The 19,473-nt window shown below is 37.8% G+C and overlaps 2 protein-coding genes across 2 annotated transcripts; both read left to right on the forward strand.

Moving 5' to 3' along the window:
• The first annotated feature begins 12,550 nt into the window (after window positions 1–12,550).
• Window positions 12,551–13,746, forward strand: LOC137740305 (protein C2-DOMAIN ABA-RELATED 4-like). The gene is made up of 2 exons (XM_068480166.1): window positions 12,551–12,815; window positions 13,107–13,746. Exons 1-2 carry the CDS (start codon window positions 12,705–12,707, stop codon window positions 13,491–13,493), a joined length of 498 nt encoding a protein of 165 aa, XP_068336267.1. The 5' UTR covers window positions 12,551–12,704; the 3' UTR covers window positions 13,494–13,746.
• Window positions 13,747–18,082: 4,336 nt separating this feature from the next.
• Window positions 18,083–19,132, forward strand: LOC137740935 (protein C2-DOMAIN ABA-RELATED 4-like). The gene is made up of 2 exons (XM_068480739.1): window positions 18,083–18,301; window positions 18,572–19,132. Exons 1-2 carry the CDS (start codon window positions 18,191–18,193, stop codon window positions 18,956–18,958), a joined length of 498 nt encoding a protein of 165 aa, XP_068336840.1. The 5' UTR covers window positions 18,083–18,190; the 3' UTR covers window positions 18,959–19,132.
• The last annotated feature ends 341 nt before the right edge of the window (window positions 19,133–19,473 follow it).

Raw genomic sequence — 19,473 nt, forward strand, 5'->3', positions numbered from 1 at the left:
TCCATTATAACAAAATATAACAATATAAATGTGGCTCCGAACCAAGTAATAATGCATAAACTTACATTATTCACAGAGAATTTAACCTTCTATGATTTCAATTATTGTCTCTCAAGTGATTGAAATATTATATTATTGTCGCGTTTTAACTAAAAATATATATGTTCCCATGAGAAGATGAATGTAGTCGCTCAATGGGATGATGATATCTTGAAAGTGAAAGATTTGTTAAGCCATGCCTTCCAGCTACTCACTGATCCCTTTGGAGCTGTTATCTCTGCCTTTCTTTCTGCAATATTATTCTGCACTTGCCTCTGCTTCTTGGACAGCACAAAGTTTCCTTCCCCCACGAGATCCTATAGTTTCCCAGGGACTTAAAGCTACAAGTTGATTCTAATTAGCTCCAGTTAATAACATAAACAAAGTGGAACTCATTGAAGGAATTCATTATTTCTCAACAACAAACCACTGTTTAATACTTAGAAATTATTTCTATTATTCCTTTTAATGAGGATTTCTCTAAATGCATGAAACCGCATTTTATTACGTGTATAACCCTAGTTAAATTGCGGTTTTATGCATTTACATCTAATGACAAACCACTTTCAAATTGATAACAATGAAATAAAAATAAGTAGAAATGGGAATGCTAGCTTTGCCGCTGCAGCTTCACGAAGTCGAAAAGGACATATCAACATAAATCACAAGAATTAGAACTCATCATCATAAGACAAACATCCAAATTAACACTTGAAAGTGAAAATATCGTTGGCAGTTTGATTTGATATGTGTTTCTGAGAGCATACCATCAGATCATGCATAAGTGCACTGTAGAAGGAAATCCTTGACATTGGAACCAAGAACAAGTAGCGGGCCTTCGCGGGCGTGGGAGTTGAAAGCAGTGTCGATCACTCGAGCTACAAGATCATCCTCACTTACCACTAACCTTATCGGTCCTGCACTTCCGAGAACATTAACTGTGAATAAAAAAAATGAACCTGTTTGTCTTCAAGGTATGAGCAGCATCAGTACTGGTCTTCTTATGCTTCTGTAAATTAATTCTCTCCAAAACCTTCATCTTCAGCATTCTTTGTTACTCTTTTTTCGCCTTCTCTCTTTCGCTGTACGACTTTTTTTAGACAAACCCAAGTAAGTATAACAAAACGAAACACGAAAAATGAATCTCGGGAGAAAGAAAGAGATTTGGTGTTCAGGGGTGAAGGCCAAGGCAACGGTAGTACCAAGCTTGTTTGCAAGAACCAAAGGAGGAGGACAGCGCAAAGGGCATATGCCCATAAGTCCTCTGAGAAAGGAAAGGAAGGAAGTACATGAAGAAACCAGAAGTCTCCACGATTCAAGACTCAAAGATTACAAGAAGATGGAAAGAAATTTAAGGTGTTGTCTAGAAGAAGAATATCTTCAGCAGACATGAAAAGCTAGCATCGTACAAAACATATGCCTACAACTTCCATTTATGTTGTTAAACCAGCGTACGAAAAAGGAAGCAGATCCTCTGCTCGGATTTATACACATACGACACTTACTGCGGATTAGTAGCAACATCGTAAAGGTGTTCAAACGCAAAAATATTTTCACTCTGTGACAGATAGTACAACAATTTTAAGATGTTATAGCAATCGATAATAAATTTTAGTTCCTCGGCCTTGGTTACATAAATTTTGTGTTTCACAAATACCGGAGGCAGACACCAGGGAGAGGTCTGGTACTGCATGTAGTGATTCTTAAAGGCAAATAGAGGCCCAATTCAACTCCAGAAGGAAAGTTGGTTAAATTTGAAAAGTGATTTCTGCACATTTTTTTCACCTACGGACAGCAGAGCTCGTCTGATTTTTTTCTCAATTTCTAATATTTCTCAACAATAGATCTTAAAAATCCAAGTTGTACCCGTTCCCCCTTGTGACCTTCACTTCACAGCCTGATTAATGCGCTTTTCAAAGCGCACTTCTAATTCCCTTCGTCAAGCTAGAGTTTGTTTCTCGGGATGGTCTGGGATCAGCGCAGGCTGCGAAGTCAAAGTAGTTGTGAGGCACCGAACATGTGGAAAGCCGTCGCCATCCTTAAGGTTCCATTTTAGTCTTTCTCAAAGCACATTGTATAATACTTCCTAACTAGAAGCCAATAAAAATGTCTAACGTCGAAATTAAACATTATGTAGAGACAGAAACTGCCCCACATCTTCCTTCCTAATATCTACTTATTTATTACAATGTTGAGAAAAAAAAAAAAATGTGCTCCTTAATTTTGAAAGTGATTTTTGCACATGTCTTCTTTTCGCGTGCATACTCTAGAATGCATTTGGTCATTAAATTAAATAAATCAAATCAAATTCTAAAAACATAAATAAATAGATGGCTAAATAGCCAAAATGGTCATTAAGATTTGCATAACACATCATTTTGGTTCCTGAGATTGAAAATCAATAGAAATAGTCTCTGAGATTGTCCATCATCCATCATTTTGGTCCTTCCGTTAAAAACTCCATTAAGTGTCCCGGATCTCTTGGTCGGAAGTTTGGGCAATTTTCAAAGCTTCATAACTCAATCATTTCTTAACTAAATTCGACTCATAATATATCAAAATGAAGATAGGAAAGTGTAGAAAAAAATTATACATATTTGGAAGCCCAATGGTTACCGGAAATGAAGAGAATCATATGTTCATAATTTCTTCAATACTCAACGAAATCAAGTGGTTTAAAAAAGAAAATCATATGTCTCGACGAGATGAAGAGAATGGTTAACTTTTTCGACGGCTAACTCTCCGTGGTTTGGCCGGAAAACGGCTCGAAAGTGGCTAACTCGTGACCAAGACAGCCACTTTTAGCAATCTCAGGGACTTTACAACCAATACCCATTTTTAGCAAAAAATGGAGATGCCTTTGGAAAATGTTTTGTACGAATGATCTATGAGGTACAAAAGCTTAAGTTAATCCAAAACAACTAAAAGCTTAAGTTAAATTACAAATCTTAATATGACAACCACCAAAAATTGAGATCTAGCCATCATAGAATCCGTTGTATCTAACCATGAAGAAATTGTAAAAGAACGAACGAATCTGATGAAATTCAATCGCAAACAATTCAACCTCACAAAATAACAAATAAGAGTCGTGATTTGGTATAATACAGGAAGCACACGAGCAAATCACATCAAAGTTTTTCATAATAAATTTGAGTCCTCGTTCGTGTGAGTCTATGACTAGAAATTAGAAAGAAAATGGGAGTGGTATTCCTTTCCTACTCTATTTTGGTATGGAACGATTTTAGAATTCCTATCTTACTTTTTGGAACAATTTTGGTATCCACACACCACACAAAGGAGTTTGCTTTCCTATGTTGTCAGCTACCCATTTTTAAATAAAATTGAAAAAGGAGATAAATTAAAGGGAAATATCCAAAATGAGACAATTCTTAATATTGGGACAAGAATAGGACAAACCGGTCATGCACACCATGCACAAAATTAAAATTATTCAAAATACCCACATATAAATAGGTTATGTCCTCCCATTTTCTGATTTCTCTCTCTCCACTCTCTCTCTCCCTCCCTCACACACTCTCTCTCCCTTTCTCACTGTGTACACATGGTGCACTATCATTTCGACTAACACCGTCCAAATCGAAGCCACCACCAATTTCATCTCGTCCTCACCAAAATACGTAGCCTTGCCACGAATCTCATCTTGGTTGTTAGCATCGAAACTCAGGCAACCGCAAGTTTTCCCTCTATTTTCTAGCAACACGGCAAACAATGGAGGCTTGAGACCACTACCATTGGACTCGCATTGATAGTGGGAACAAAGCCAAATCATTAAATGCTAATGTTTTGTTGGATGAATTTTTCGGGATTTGCTCACTGTATGTACACGACATGCACATGATATGCTCACAAATCTGAGCCAACCCAAAAACTTAAAAGTTAAATTAGAGTTTGTGTTTCATGTTGGGGCCTATAGGTTGTGGAATAAATTTTAAGTTTTGACATGCTCCAAAATTGGGATGGAACATTTTTTGGTTCAAGCGTCCAATCGTAGAAATTGGAGAAATTTGTGAAATTTTTTCCGTAATGTGCATGTGGTATGCATATAAGGTGCATGGCTACATCCTAATATGAGAAGCAGGAACGTTCACTAGTTATGATGCACGTATGTTGTGCTCGGAATTTAGCGAGTATGAGCCTCGACGAAAAAAAAAAACCAACTTCTCCGACTACTTCATTAATAGAAGCCTCAAAAGTAAAGGCAAACAAGTTTTCTGGAGAAATAGAGAAGGTCTCAAAGCTTTCCCAGCAAACTCAAAGTCAAATGGCCTACCAAAGAGATGATCTACATAACCCAGCTTGTAAAAATCAGCCTGATTCTAAACAAACGAAGCCCCAAGCCTAGCCTTCTCACTTTTTAGCTGCTCATTCTCCTCGACCAGACCAACACAGACATGCTACAGCTCATCCATTTCTTTCTTCAGACTTTCATTGATCTTTAATGCACCTTGGAGTTCCAACACTTTGGGTTCAAGCCTATTGACGATCTTCTTGAAGTGGATCACTTGATTATAAGCAATAATCAGCTCTTCAGGCTTTGCGTAAGCAGTGAAACGAAGCTCAGAAACAGCATGCTCAAGATCTTAAATCTGAGGTATATAACATCCAACCTTATTTTCTGTACTTTCATACTTAATTTGGATCGCGTCAAGCCTAGTCTTCAAGTTAACGATCGCTTGGCGAGCGGCAGAGGAATAAGCTCTTGATCTTCTCGGCAGAGGAATAAGCTGCAACTACCATAGTCTTCGCCACCTCCTTGGTAGCTTTGGTATCCTTTTGATCAATAAGCATATACTAAGCTACCAGAATCGTCGTTTTCTGCATCATAACAAGCAGAGCAGTCATTCTATATTTGGTCGTATGTTTCTCAAAGGAACTTGGGCAAACAATCCTTTTAACGCCATCAACAAGCTTAGCATAAGCATCCATGTCTTCAAGCAGATCTAGTTTCAAGAGCGCACAAATCTCAACAGCTTCCCCAGAAACAAGCTTGGTGGATTTCTCACAACTGCCCACACGAGTAATCTCATTTTTCTCAGCAGGCATATCAATCTCAACAGTAAGGGAAGTAGGCTTTGGTGCCACCCTGGCAGCAGAGCCCACCTTATTACTTTTTATAGTAGGAAGCCTCTCCAAAGGTGAACCAAACTTAGCTCCCGATGAATGTCATGGCACAAATTTCAACATTAGGGGCATGACGGAACCATTACGCTAAGCAATCCTATCAGCAATCGTACTAGCCACCTTTGGCATGGCATGTGTCACTAGCTCAAATTTAGCAGCCCCATCTTTCTTCTCCTTGGACGAAGTCAAATCAATCATATCGGCAGCAGGCGGACCCTCACTAGTAACAAAGGAAGTCTTTGGCTTTTTCTCAGCTGGTTCTCTTAAGCAGGTGGGGAAGATCTCTTCTTTCCACCTTCATTCACAGTAGGTTCCATGACAACAATCAGATGAGCCAATGTCTTCGCCTTGATCCATTTTATCTCTTTTTTTCAGAGACAACCTACATTTCTCCCTGCGAAGAGGACTAAGCAGCCAACACCATTCATGGTACTCAGAAGGGATGCCTAGAGCAACATGCACCTTCTTCATATATAAAGAAGTCTTAGGAGTTGAGCCGAATTTTGAATCTACATAAGCAGAGGAGGGCAATCAATAAATCAAATAGCAGCTCAGCGAAAATACATAAGACTAAATAGTCTACTTACCGGTGATGAAAATACTCAAGGGAAGAATCAGACTCCCATTCTCCACTTATCTCCAAAGTCTCATTAGCTTAGATTGAGGAACTCCACCATCACACGAATCGTATTTGGAGAACATTGAGCAGGGGCACACTTCATGGAGTAAAGCACTTTTTGGAAGAAACGCGGCATAGGAAAAGTAAATCCCAACACGAAGTAGTAAGGGTAAAACTTGATGGCTCTCCGAGTCCCACTACATGGCTCACGACTGCTACCTTCCTTGACATACTTCACACGTATTCCCGACGGAATGTCGTGCCTATATGCCTCAAGAAAGTCTCTAAATGAGTCATCAGAGCTAATTTTGAAGTGAGCAACCTTGAAGTGGCCTACCTTACTCAAAGACATTCTTTGACTATACAACGGTGGCACACCATCGTCACTCTTGTGGCTTAAAGAAGACATACTCGAGGAAATTCTACAAAGATGGGAGGAAAATTAGTTAGACGGCTGAAAAAAAAAAAAAAATCTGCGCATCAGGCCCTATAGCTTATAATCCAAGTCACGACCCAAGCCTTAGGAGCCCAGCAACCGGCGCGCCCTCACGACCTGGTCTAACTCCCTTTCCGCCCGCAAACCTCACGGCCCAAATCAATTAGAGGGGGCTAGTGACACACCCTGACCTAAATCAAGGCATGCTGGCCGTCACGTGATGGTGACGTAGCCATATGCACAATGCGGAAATGACAGTGATATGAAAATGTAAGAAATCAAAAACCAATTAACTAATGCACACAAGGTAAGTAAATAAGTGTGGGAAGAAGTATTAAAGTGTAGATACACATAATCAGAGCGTAGGTACCAAGGTGCAGTCCAGCAGGCTAAATACTAATTGTATAGGGTATAAAAGAAAACCTACATTGATGGATGTCTGTCAGAACCGTCGTAGAGTCCTCGTGAGCCACCAACACGCACTTTTATCTAGAACCTGGAGGGGCGCAAAACAGAAAACGTGAGTGGGCAAAAAAAAAAAAAGCTTTTCAAAACCATTTCTTTTTCCAAAAGTAATAACCCCTCACCGTAAAACCCGTATAGTTTCCCAGAAAATAAAAATACATACGTATATAAAAATCTCGCTCGAGAGTAGTGAAAATCAAATATATATATATATATATATATATATATATATATATGCCATGTCAAGTGTCCCAGTATAGAAATAAATAAGCCAGGTGAAATAAATCAATGTAAATGATATGCCAACCGGAGTCACCTAACGTGACCTGTACGGCTGAACCTATAGCTCATCAGATATGCCTACACATGAGTAGGAACCACCTATTGTGGTCTGTACGACAGGGCTAGGTGCAAATAAGTACGCTCAAGTGCTACAATCACATGAAGGCTGTGTGAATAATCGTGGGTCACCTATGAGTCGGAACCACCTAATGTGGTCTGTACGACAGGGCTGTGCACCAAACTTGGATCCAAGGTGAGTGTGCGGTGTGGGAAGTGAACATCACGTGAAGGACTGTACCCTGGCCACGGACGGGAGCACTAGCACCGGGGTGCAGGATAATGAACTCTAAATGCATCTACGTATAACCACAAACAATGCATCCATTATCATCAATATACTCACCTGAAGCTTACCTGGGCATCCGCAGCATCATGTAATAATATACATATCTCTACTAATGCATATACTAAAATGTAATGCAATTGACATGGCATTTAAAAACGTAAATCCATTCAAAACAATTTATGGGAAAATGGAAAACATATATATATAGACACACACACATATATATAGAAAACCAAAAGCCCACTCATTGGTATATAGCAGTGTCGTTGGCTGCGCTCCTCCTCTGGAAATGTCTCACCTATATGTGAAACAACTAGTTTAACGTTAATTTTAAGCACATAACCAAAACCGTGTAATAACTTCTCATATGTTGCTCAATTGGGATGTTTGAATATACCATCATGGCCTACTCAACGCGCCCTCACGCGATGGCCAAGGCACGGCCACATGTCCAGGCATGTGACTGGCACACGGACGGAATCCCTAACAACGTTAGGGAATATTCTGTTAAATAATAGAATATTCCATCTAAAACATAACGACTTTACCTAACATCATCAGTATATTCCGTCAAAGTTGACGAAATATTTTCCTCCTTCTCCGGTGGCTCCGTCGAAACCACTGCTGGTCGTTGTCTGTTACGCTGGAAACTGGAAAAACTTTAAACTTCAATATCTTCTTCAAAACTCAACCAAATTCCAAGAATTTTATATGGATTTAAAGCTCTCGAAGAGTAGAATACAACCATACCCGAAAACCGACGAGAAGTTGTCAGAAAATTCCTCAAAATTCTGGCTAAACCTATAAACCCACGATCGAGCTTATTCTGATGTCCACAATACTCCAAAATAATTCCAAAGTGCTAGGGAAGCAAGAAAAGTAACTTCTTAAGTCTCAAAACTAGGTAAATCCTTCGCGATCATGTCAAAGAAAATTAAACCCCTCGCCGAAGCTCGTGTATCTCGAGTTCTACACGCCTTCCCCTCAAACAAATGGTACGGCTAGACTCGTGAAGTCGAGGGGAGTATGATGGTGTCGTCCTTAAGCTCGATCTGTGTGTGTGATAGTGTTTGAAGGTTAGGGGGTTCAATCGTACGGACGAGAAGGAAAGTTCGAGAATGAGGATGAGGATGAGGGAGGTTGGCACGTGTGTGTGTGTGTGTGTGTGTCTGTGTGCGCGCGCGCGTGTGTGTGTGTCTAGATTGGGCAAGTTTAAATTGTCTCAAGCCCTAATTGGGCTGCATGTTTAGGGCTAACAATTGACCCCCAAAACAAACCTAAAATTCTAATTGGACCTAAGAAAGTAGAAGGTGTGGTGATTGGTCCATTTCCTTAGCCCAATTACACATTCATTTATTCGTAACATTTTCATTATGAACCCAACTCAGCTTTAACTCGCATCAACGCTCTCGTGACGTCGAGTATAACTTAATCGCATTAGTAGGAAAAATAATTTAGAACTCTATACATACATCCATGTCACTAAGCCTTAAGGGTATAATCGTCATCTTTACTCATTCGAAGATAAAATGTATATTAATTCGGGACGGGTTGTTACAATTAGCACCCCACGCTTCCTTCTCTTATTTTCTCACATGGGCCAAAGCCCAGCCATCCGCAACCAACCTAGGAATAAGGCTCGAGCCTCCCTTCCTCTTTCCAACACGGGCCCATGCACAATGGCATAGACCCAAGTGCCCCAACGCCCTTGCTTAAGCTGGCTAAGCACCGAGCCTAAGGCTAGCACCGCCAACCCTCGACCCAAGCCGAGTTGCCACCACACTAAGCCGATGAAGCAACCCCACGGCAGCAGCCATACTGTGGTTCCCCAATCATTTTTCACACATACTTAACCCCTATCGAGCCAAATTTCAAGCCCTGAGGCTCCAAAAAATTACAAAGACAAGGAAATATTAATTTTTTTCTTACCTTGGTGCAGTGTGAAGACGAAGAAAGCAACAAAAGATGGTCATTTGCATGGGCAAGTGTAGAAGATTGCTAGGGGAGGGGGAACAAATATCCTCTAGCTTTCTCTCTCTTGTAGGGTAGAATAAATTGCACTCTGAAGTAGACTTAAATAGATTTTAGAAGTGATTTATTTCCCTTTCCTAGAAGGTGATTTATTTCCCCTTCCTAGAAAGATATAATTTCCAATTAATGAGGGAATCTACATCAAAATAGGAAACAATCTTATGTTTCCTAAAGTAAGAGAAGATTTCTACACCTGTTGCCTTTTCCTGCGAACAAGCCAACAGGTGTGGGGGCATTTGTGGAGCAAAAAATAATCAAGAAAATTATAGAGGTAACATATGACTATTGGGTTAAAAGGACAAAATTACCCTCGAGGCACACCGGGATTCCTATGTGCATGCAACAGGCAATAACGGCTTAATCACGGAAGAGTTAAAGGTGATCAAAATGGTATTTATTCAAAACCCTCTCATCACTCATCAAATCCTCACTCAAAAGTAACTCCCAATTATCCTATTTAAATTATGATTGATTACCAAGTTAATTGCAAGATATTATTTTACATAATATCTTGCAATTAAACTCATAATACCGCCCTAAGTGGCCGGTCCCTATTCTCCTAATAGGGCTGGCCACTTCCATATAAATAGCCTCATTTTCTCCAATAAAAAGCTAATTCAGTCTCTCCCTAAAAATTCCCTAAACACATTCTCTCTCAAATTCTAACTTTGACATCAAAGATTCTTTGACCAAAGCGCCCCCACCCCCACCCCATTCATCGTGGGCTCGTGAGGCTCTTGACCTTGATCTTAGGTGTTATTATTTTACAGGTGCATTTTCGTCAAATGAGAAGACGGCGGAAATTTGCATCCACACATATAGTTAACATATCTTGAAAAATTCATCCAACAAAACACAAATTCTTGCCAATTTTTAGTAAACACCATCACAACATTCAAACAAGGTAAGGAATCCCATCACAACTTTATAGAACTTCTGGGTTTATTCTCCCCTTCCCCAAATATGAAACAAATCACTTCTTTAATCCTACTAATCTGCAAATATTGGAAGGAAGTGAGCAAAAAAACAAATGGGTTTTGTGCACAGTAGTTTACGATTAGGCTTTGTTCCCACTGTCATGCGAGTCCATTGGTGGTGGTCTCGAGTCTCGATTGTTTTCCGTGTTGCCGGAAAATGGCCGGAAAAGTCGCGGTTGCTTGAGTTTTGATCCCAACGATCAGGGATGAGGCTCGTGACAAGGCTAGGTGTTTTGGAGTCGTGATGACAAGATGAAATTGGTGGTGACTTCAATTTGGACAGTGTTAGTCGGGAGGATTGAGCACCGTCTGTGCACAGTGAAAAGGGGAGAGAGAGTGCGTGAGGGAGAAAGTGAGACAAGAGAGAGAGGGAGGGAGAGAGAGTAGAGAGAGGGAAATCAGAAAATGGGAGAAAATAATCCATTTATATACGAGGGCAATTAAGTCATTTTAAGGTGGAAGAAAATCATATTTCTGTCCAATTGTTGTGCATGGCGTGTGTATATTTTAAATGACATATTTTTGTTCCAAGTTTAAGAAATTATCTTATTTCTGAGTATTTCCCTAAAAGGAAAGAAAAAGCAGCCCTTCCCACTGCGCTGACCAGCCACCATAGGCATGATTGACTGAATCTTAAAAATCTTGTATTCTTCGTATGACGTGATTTGCGTGTGTTGTTCAAGCATTCTTTGTGATCGTTGATTGTATGAGTTACGAATTAGCAAAGTCTATTTATAACAAGATCCTGATAATGCGTTTGGAATAGATAAGTTTTGTTAATGCTTAATTAATATTCTACATTCAATTTGAACAATATTTTCATTTCTTCTTATACAACATACTGTTGTAAATTTGGCGAGTTATCTATTTTAATCCAATTCGAGAGACTACTTAGGCCTGGAGTCGAGTGTGTCTGATCCATTTCAATATTCTACCTTAATGCTTGCAGCTAAAGCAACGGGCGGTTTCAAGTTTCAACGTTGGTTTTAAATTGTGCTTTCCAAACTATAAGCTTATTCAATAAGCGTACATAAATTTCTTCCAGATGCAGTGTCGCTGATCTACATGTCGTTATCGTTATGATAATCCCAAATTTTACTAAAATCACCAGCTGTAATACCGTGTAATTAGAATTAATTATTTAATTATACGATTATTAGGATTAGGAAACGCCGAATTAATCACATACTTACATTTCCTGGGTAATTCGTAGAGCTAGTCTTACTGGAGCTGAGTCAAACTAGCACGGCTGTAACCTGTAATCGAGCACTACGACTCTCTGGTCAATTATAAACAAACAAAACCCCGCCCACTTGATCAAAACTTGACCCGTATCTCAGCGGAATATTCAACGACATGTCAAACTTGGATCTGTGTACACAACAAATAAGAAATTAAAAACACAAACTAAAGGCAAGCAAGTGAGAAATGTTCTATGCCTTGTAAAAAAAATGTAATGAGTAATTTGGTGATATGGTTCCTGAATTGTTAGTTAAGTAAAAATTAGGTCTTTCGATTTTTTCTTTTCAAAAGAATTTTGAAATTCATTAAATGTTGTCAATTTTCCTCATGCTCATATATTCGAAACTATTATATCCAATTATCTGTCAATTTAAGCAGCATAATTTTCATGTGACACATTTTTAAGGATAGATTGAAAGCTTATAATAAGTTTAAGAACTTATTCAACCAAAGAAAAAAAAATTGGTACAGGGTTTAACTTTGGAGAGAAACTTGGCAATTATATTTAAAACTTATATGCAATGTTAAGAGTTTAGGATTGAGAAGTGACGTTGTTACGATCTCTTAAGTGTGTCACGTGATAAAAATTTATAAAGGATTAGATGAAAAATCTTTAGACCTATCATTTAGAAGAAAATTGATAATTTTAGCAAATTTCAAAAAATGAAATTCCCAAAAAAAACATTAGTCTAAAACTTAATTGTAACTACAGTAATAATCCAAGACGAGGTCCACACTTTACACTTTGTTTTATGTTTTGTTCAATTAGAATTTGTTTTTTCATTATTCTTAGCTGGGTTGATTTTGATGGGTCACGTAAGGCACATGTTGAACATTAAAAGCACAGGGGATTTGCGTTAGAGGGTGGCATCTACCCTTTTCTTTTCGGTCAAGTGGGTGGCTTCTAGTAAAAGCATAAAGAATACTGTTCAGACAATTTTGTGTATAAAAGGCAGGAAAGGCAGTGGTTTGGCATCAAAACTCCTTCACACACAGATTCACTTGAATACAAAGAAACCAAATTTCTCACCCTCCTCTCCTGCATATTCCTTCGCACTCCTGCCATTTTTGGTACTAGTTGAATTTGTGGAAATAAATTACACAAAATCTGGTGTTGATCTAATGGAGACCATGATGGGTCTGCTGAGGATTCATGTCCAAGGAGGAGTGAACCTTGCTGTTCGAGACCTGACAAGCAGTGATCCTTATGTTGTTGTTAAAATGGGCAAGCAGGTAATATATTCATTTTGCTAGCTTCCTTCAAGTTACTAGCTTTTTTGTTCGTTTCTTTTCTTGTTTTGATGCATTTCTTGATCCATTTGGGTTTCTAGGATTTGTGGCTTTTGGTTGTATGTGTCTGAAAATTTAGGTTTTAGATGACAAGTTAGAACTACGCGGGGTGGGGGGAACCGAAGTTTGGTGCGGAGGGTGGATCACGCTATTGTAGTCAACTTAATTTGCTAAACTTATATATGCATATAGTCCTTGATAGCTTATTAATTAAACCTATTTTTGATGATGCAGAAACTGAAAACTGGTGTGGTGAAGAGGAATGTGAATCCAGAATGGGATGAAAGATTGACACTTTCAGTTACTGAACCAAATCTTCCGATCACGCTTTCTGTGTACGATAAAGACACATTTAGTTTTGATGACAAAATGGGAGACGCAGAGTTTGATATTGCACTATTTATCAAAGTCTTGAGGATGCAATTGGAAGGTCTCCCAGATGGAACCGTACTTACAAAAGTACAACCAAGCAGGGAAAACTGCCTTGCTGAAGAGAGCTGCATTATCTGGTCCAACGGCAAACTCGTTCAAAACATGATCCTCCGACTCAGAAATGTGGAGTGTGGCGAGGTTGAACTCCAGTTGCAGTGGATTGATGTTCCTAGTTCTAGGGGTCTGTAGATTGTAGATTGCAATTGCTCTCTCTCTCTCTTTCTCTCCATGTATACAGTTGGATTTGGTGTGGCTTATTCAATTCTTTTGTTCATAAAGATGTGAAATAGAGTGATCGGTTTTTATGAGTTTTATCCACCCAGGTATTGGTATCAATCATTTGGGATGCGAGAGTTGTTTGAGCACCTTCATTTTTTTTACAATTTTAATCGATAAATTCATTTCTCATTTGTACTAATCATACAACATTTTCTTATGTAAACAAATTATTGTGTGAAGTTGTTGATTCAAAAAAATGGATTCTACCATTCTTAATAGAAGAAAATTTGTTATTATATATGTGAGGGTTGTGGGGGACCAAGTCTGTAGGATATAGATATGCAAGCACGAGGTCGAACTCACAAAGTTGGAAAAAAATAGAAAGCATCATAATTTATATCATTTCTCTCAAATAGATGAGTCTCACGTAACATTTACTAAAGAGATAGTACAAATAGATGGTAAGTGTATCATTACTAAAAAAATAAATAAAAAATATTAACCTCACTCAAACTAATTCAACACCAACCTAGTTGAGAAAAGTGAATTTGGTTTAAGAATACTAAATTGAGCATGAAACTGATTAAGCAAGAGAATAAATATAGAGTTAACCAATGTAAGAAATATTGGGGTTTCAAATTCAAAAATGTTATTCATCATCTATTTGTACCATCATTTGTATATATCACTCTAATAGATAGGACCCACATGTGTTGGTGGACTTTATCTTTATTAGAGGGAGAGTACAAATGATGATACAAATAAATGATAAGTGTAACACTCATCTTTCGAATTCCACAACCATTAATCAATAGAACCCTAATTATTCACCTACCAATTCTTATGTCAATCTTCTCCGCCTAACAAGCACAACACCAAAGCAACCTATGTATCCAATTCTTTATACCAGATTTTACAGTATCAACCATATCTTTGGAGCTGTTAGATTAAAAGAAGATCTAGATGACTTCCGGCATGCGTTCCTGATTTCAGTTGAGTTGTTAGGAGTCAGCCTAGAAAAGAGACTGAATTTCGGCCCAGTAGTGCATTGCTGGTGGCGTGATTGAGTTCTAGACAAAGTAGAATTGCTTGAGGATCAGAATTACATTCTGGATGAATGACCATGATTGGCGTCTGGATGAAATTTGAACTAATGGCATAATTAGTTTAGGTTCAGAATCGTAGTTCGAGTTGAAGAAGGTGAAACTCGGCAGTGATAGAGTTTTGGTGGAAGAATCATTTGTGAGGAAATTGAGGATAATTCTAAGTATATCAAGATAATATTCCAAGGATTTGCAATACTATCAGACTCTACAGCTTGAACATTAAGTAATTTATTCCTACAAATGCAAGAGTGTTGGCAACATAAAAAGGACCTTCAACTCGACACACAAATCAAGGCTTTACGTGAAATCCTTTTACACCTTTTGTGAAAACTAACTGATTCATGAACCATCAACACAAATTTCGATTGGATAGATGAGTTTGGGTTTGCTGTCAACGGATGACGACCAGCTGGGTGAATGAGTTTTTAAGAAGCAACAAGTGAAGCCAACCAACTAGATAGACGGGGCTGGAGATGTAGAATCAGTTTGCCTTAGAAGTCTCGACTGATTGGATAGACAGAGATTCTCCTTGAGTTTGTTGTTGGCTATTTATCCTATGTCTCAATTGGTGAAGAATCTTTGATACTTTCTCCAAAAGAGGTTACTTCATCAGCCTTCTCAAAGTGTTTTATGAAACTTAATGGAGAGTGTTTTATGAAACTTAATGGAGCGAATATCATTGGAAGAGTCATGGAGTCTTCAGTTAATGACATCGGGTTTCCGGTCGTTAAAATGGTGTCTTCCATGTATAAACAGACGTCATAACAAAACCAAGAAACTAGCTGCCACCAAAGTCCGGCCACCATTCCCAACAGTTATTGGTGGCAACCCCTGATTCTACTTGCTGTCGCCAAATCCTCCCAACTCTCTCTCTCTGAATAATCTCATCCATGGGGACTATTCAATTAGCTTTCCTAAATTTTCAAATCAATCTCGAACTCATGGAAATAACCCCATCCTTCACTGCTCCTAAATCAATCAAATTGAAAATAATACGTTCATCCTTGTCAATTATGGTACAATTAACGTAAAGCAATGATTTTTATCGCTGAACTAGTAGATTGGGGCCATTGAGCCAATTTCATTAAAAAAACAATGATCTTTGATGGATCTTTTTATTTTTATTTTTTAATAATCGATATTATCCACACTAAGTGGGAGGGGAAGAGCTTAGCCACACATTGGACTAGCAATAATATGGTTCAAATTCTCCTTTGGCTAGAATGGAACTTAAGACCTCGCGCTTAAAAGTGAAGAGAAATACCACTAGACCATAGTATTAAGGGTTGAACCTTAAGCCTAGTGAGAGAGGAAGCTTGGGCTGTGGGCCGACAACGAGTAAGGCCGGGGGTGGCTGGCTTTTATGGGTGAGTAGGAGGGGTTAGGAATTTGGTTTATGAGATTTTGTTTAAAATTTTATTTATTTATTTTTCAATTTAGTAAAGGTTAACAAAGTTAAGTTGGGGTTAAGTGATATGATACGTACCAAAAAATGGAGGAGACACAATTTTAAGGCAAGCAAGTGAGAAATGTTCTATGCCTTGTAAAAAAGAAAAAATGTAATGAGTAATTTGGTGATTTGGTTCCTGAATTGTTAGTTAAGTAAAAAATTAAGTCTTTTGATTTTTTTTTAAAAAGGAAATTTGAAATTCATTAAAAGTTGTTAATTTTCGTCATGCTCATATATTCGAAACTATTATATCCAATTATCTGTCAATTTAAGCAGCATGACTTTCATGTGACGCATTTTGAAGGATAGATTGATAGCTTATAATAAATTTAAGAACTTATTCGACTGAAGAAAAAAATTTGGTAGAGGGTTTAACTTTGGAGAGAAACTTGGCAATAGAAGGATTTGGCAGAAATATGTAAAATTGTCCCTCCTAAAAAGATTATTCCAGAATAAATGGGCAATAGTTAGGAGAGGTGTGCCAGCGGCGAGGTCCCAATACTTGGTACCCAAACAGAGTTTGGTAAACCCATAACTCTTTTGGGCGGATCATACGTGTAGCGTTCGGTAAGGCAATCTTTTCATAGCAAGAAAAAAATGTTACTACGGCTTTCCCCCATTGGACCAGTTTTCGTATTTTAGGATTGAGAAATGACGTTGTTACGATCTCTTAGGTGCGTCACGTGACAAAAATTTATGAAGGATAGATGAAAAATGATAATGGTACGGTGACCAACCGAAGATATTTGGTATGGTACTGATATTAACCAATACTGGCGGTATTACTCTATCGTACTGAATATATATATATATATATATATATATATTACATTACGATACTACCAGACCATATTGAATGTATATATACATATGTTAAATACTATATTATTTATAAATATATAAAGAGAACTGTGATTAGCACTAAAAAAATCTCATTATGCATCTCCTATAAGTGTAATTTTTTTTTTCTAATTATAGAAAGTTTGGAGAGTAAAATGAAAATTTTGGAATGCCAAAACAATTTTCTATACAAATATAATACTAATTGTTAACTTTTATCTTTGATATATTTCATTAGTCTGCAACTTGAAAGTTTTACCTTCTGTTTGATTTGGCTTCTAACCCTAACTTTTATTTTTAATCCTGAGTGCATGGTTTGACTTACTAAATGTGAGAAATAATGGTGAATTATGAATCATGGTTGTAGGTTTAATGTTATATGTATATTAGATTATTTCAAAATTAAAGATGATATTAGTTTCATATTCATACGTGGGCTACTTTAGCAAAAAGGCGAAGCAAAAACAAGTTGTGGGCCCAGAAAAAATAGGCCAATACCAAATTGCTACAGTACCATTATGATACCATGTCAGCCAAATTTTATGGCATATTGAAATTCAGTATACAAAAATAATTTGATATATTAAAAGTTTGGTATGATAATTGGTACGACGATTTGTGTACAATAATCATACCGAATTAACAATGAGTATCTGTCAATTGTTTACTATGTATTTTATTTTTCAGTCCAATTAGAAAGGGTCTTCTATTTTTTTTTTTTTCTTTAAATTGTTGATTATTGGGTGCTTAGCGAATTCGCAATGAGTCTCCCTCAGTTGTTTGCTTTGTAATTTTTATATTTTTAGTTCAATTAGAAAGGGTCTTCTTTTTGGTTGTTTCCTTCTTTTAATTATTGATTATTCGGTTGCGTACCAAATTCTCAATGAGTCTCCCTCGACTGTTTACTCAGTATTTTATTTTTTTTGTTCAATTAGAAAGGGTCTTTTTTTTATTCCTTTCTTTTGATTGTTTATTATTAGGCTGGAGAGAACAGGTCCATGAGAGCGCGTGACTATTGTTGGTTGGGTTGATTTTGAGGGTCACGTAATCCACTTGTTGAAAATCAAAAGCAGATAGGATGGTCTTTGACTCTTCAGACAATTTTGTGTATAAAAGGGAGGAAGGGCAGTGGTTTGACATCAAAACTCCTTCATCCACAGATACACTTGAATACAAAGAGAGCAAAATTTCTCACCCTCCTCTCCTGCATATTCCTTCCTGTACTCCTGTCATTTTTGGAAATAAATTAAACAAAATCTGTTGTTTATCTAATGGAGAACATGATGGGTCTGCTTAGTGTTCACGTCCAGAGAGGAGTGAACCTTGCTGTTAGAGACATGAGAAGCAGTGATCCTTACGTCGTTGTCAAAATGGGCAAGCAGGTATTCATTTGGCTAGCTTCCTTCATTTTACTACTTACTCTGTGTTTTTTTCTTTCTTTCTAGTTTTGATGCATTTCTTGATCCAATTGGGATTCTGGGGTTTGGTCATATATATGTCCTTGAAATTAAGGTTTTCGATGACATGTTAGAACAATGCGGCGTGGGAGGATTCAAACTTTGGTGCAGCGAATCACGCTATTATAGTCAACTTGACTAAACTCAGACATGAAAATAGTACAGCTTATTTAACCCAATTTTTTGATGATGCAGAAACTGAAAACTGCTGTGGTGAAGAGGAATGTGAATCCAGTATGGGATGAAACATTGACACTTTCCGTCACAGAACCAAATCTTCCCATCACGCTGTGTGTGTATGATAAAGACAGATTTAGTTTTGATGACAAAATGGGGGACGCAGAGTTTGAGATTGCACTATTTATCAAAGTCTTGAGGATGCGATTGGAAGGCCTACTAGATGGAACCGTAATTGCAAAAGTACAACCAAATAGGGAAAACTGCCTTGCTGAAGAGAGCTGCATTATCTGGTCTAAAGGCAAACTTGTCCAGAACATGGCCCTCAGGCTCAGAAATGTGGAGTGTGGGGAGGTTGAAGTCCAACTGCAGTGGATTGATGTTCCTAGTTCTAGGGGGCTGTAGATTGTTGATTGCAATTGCATCCACTTGCTCTCCATGTATATTGTTGTATTTGGTGTCCTGGCTAATTCAATTCTTTTGTTAATAAATATGTGAAAAATAGAGTTAACGATGTTTGAGTTTTGTTCTCCCACGCATGTATTCGCATCAATCATTTGGGATGCAAGAAATGTTTGAACAGCTTCATTTTTTTCAATCTTAATCAATAAAATACAATTATTTGATTTCATTTCTTATGTAAATGAATGTGAAGTTGTTGATTCGAAAAATAGGATTCCACCTTCTTACTAGAAAACAATTTGAGGTGGTGGGTGGAATAAGGAGAAATTTCATCTTACTAGAAAACATTTCAGGACGAGATGCGGTAGCGATAAGATCGCTGTATTGAATTATGAAAGATTTTATAACAAAATGTTTAGAAGAACATGCCAGAATAAGGTCTAGAGGTTCTTCAAACCAAAATGAATCGTTTTCAAAATCAAGGGCTTGGCCAATTTATAGGCCACACAATTGGGCAG

This window comes from Pyrus communis, chromosome 7 (assembly GCF_963583255.1).
Source record: "Pyrus communis chromosome 7, drPyrComm1.1, whole genome shotgun sequence".
NCBI lineage: Eukaryota > Viridiplantae > Streptophyta > Magnoliopsida > Rosales > Rosaceae > Pyrus > Pyrus communis.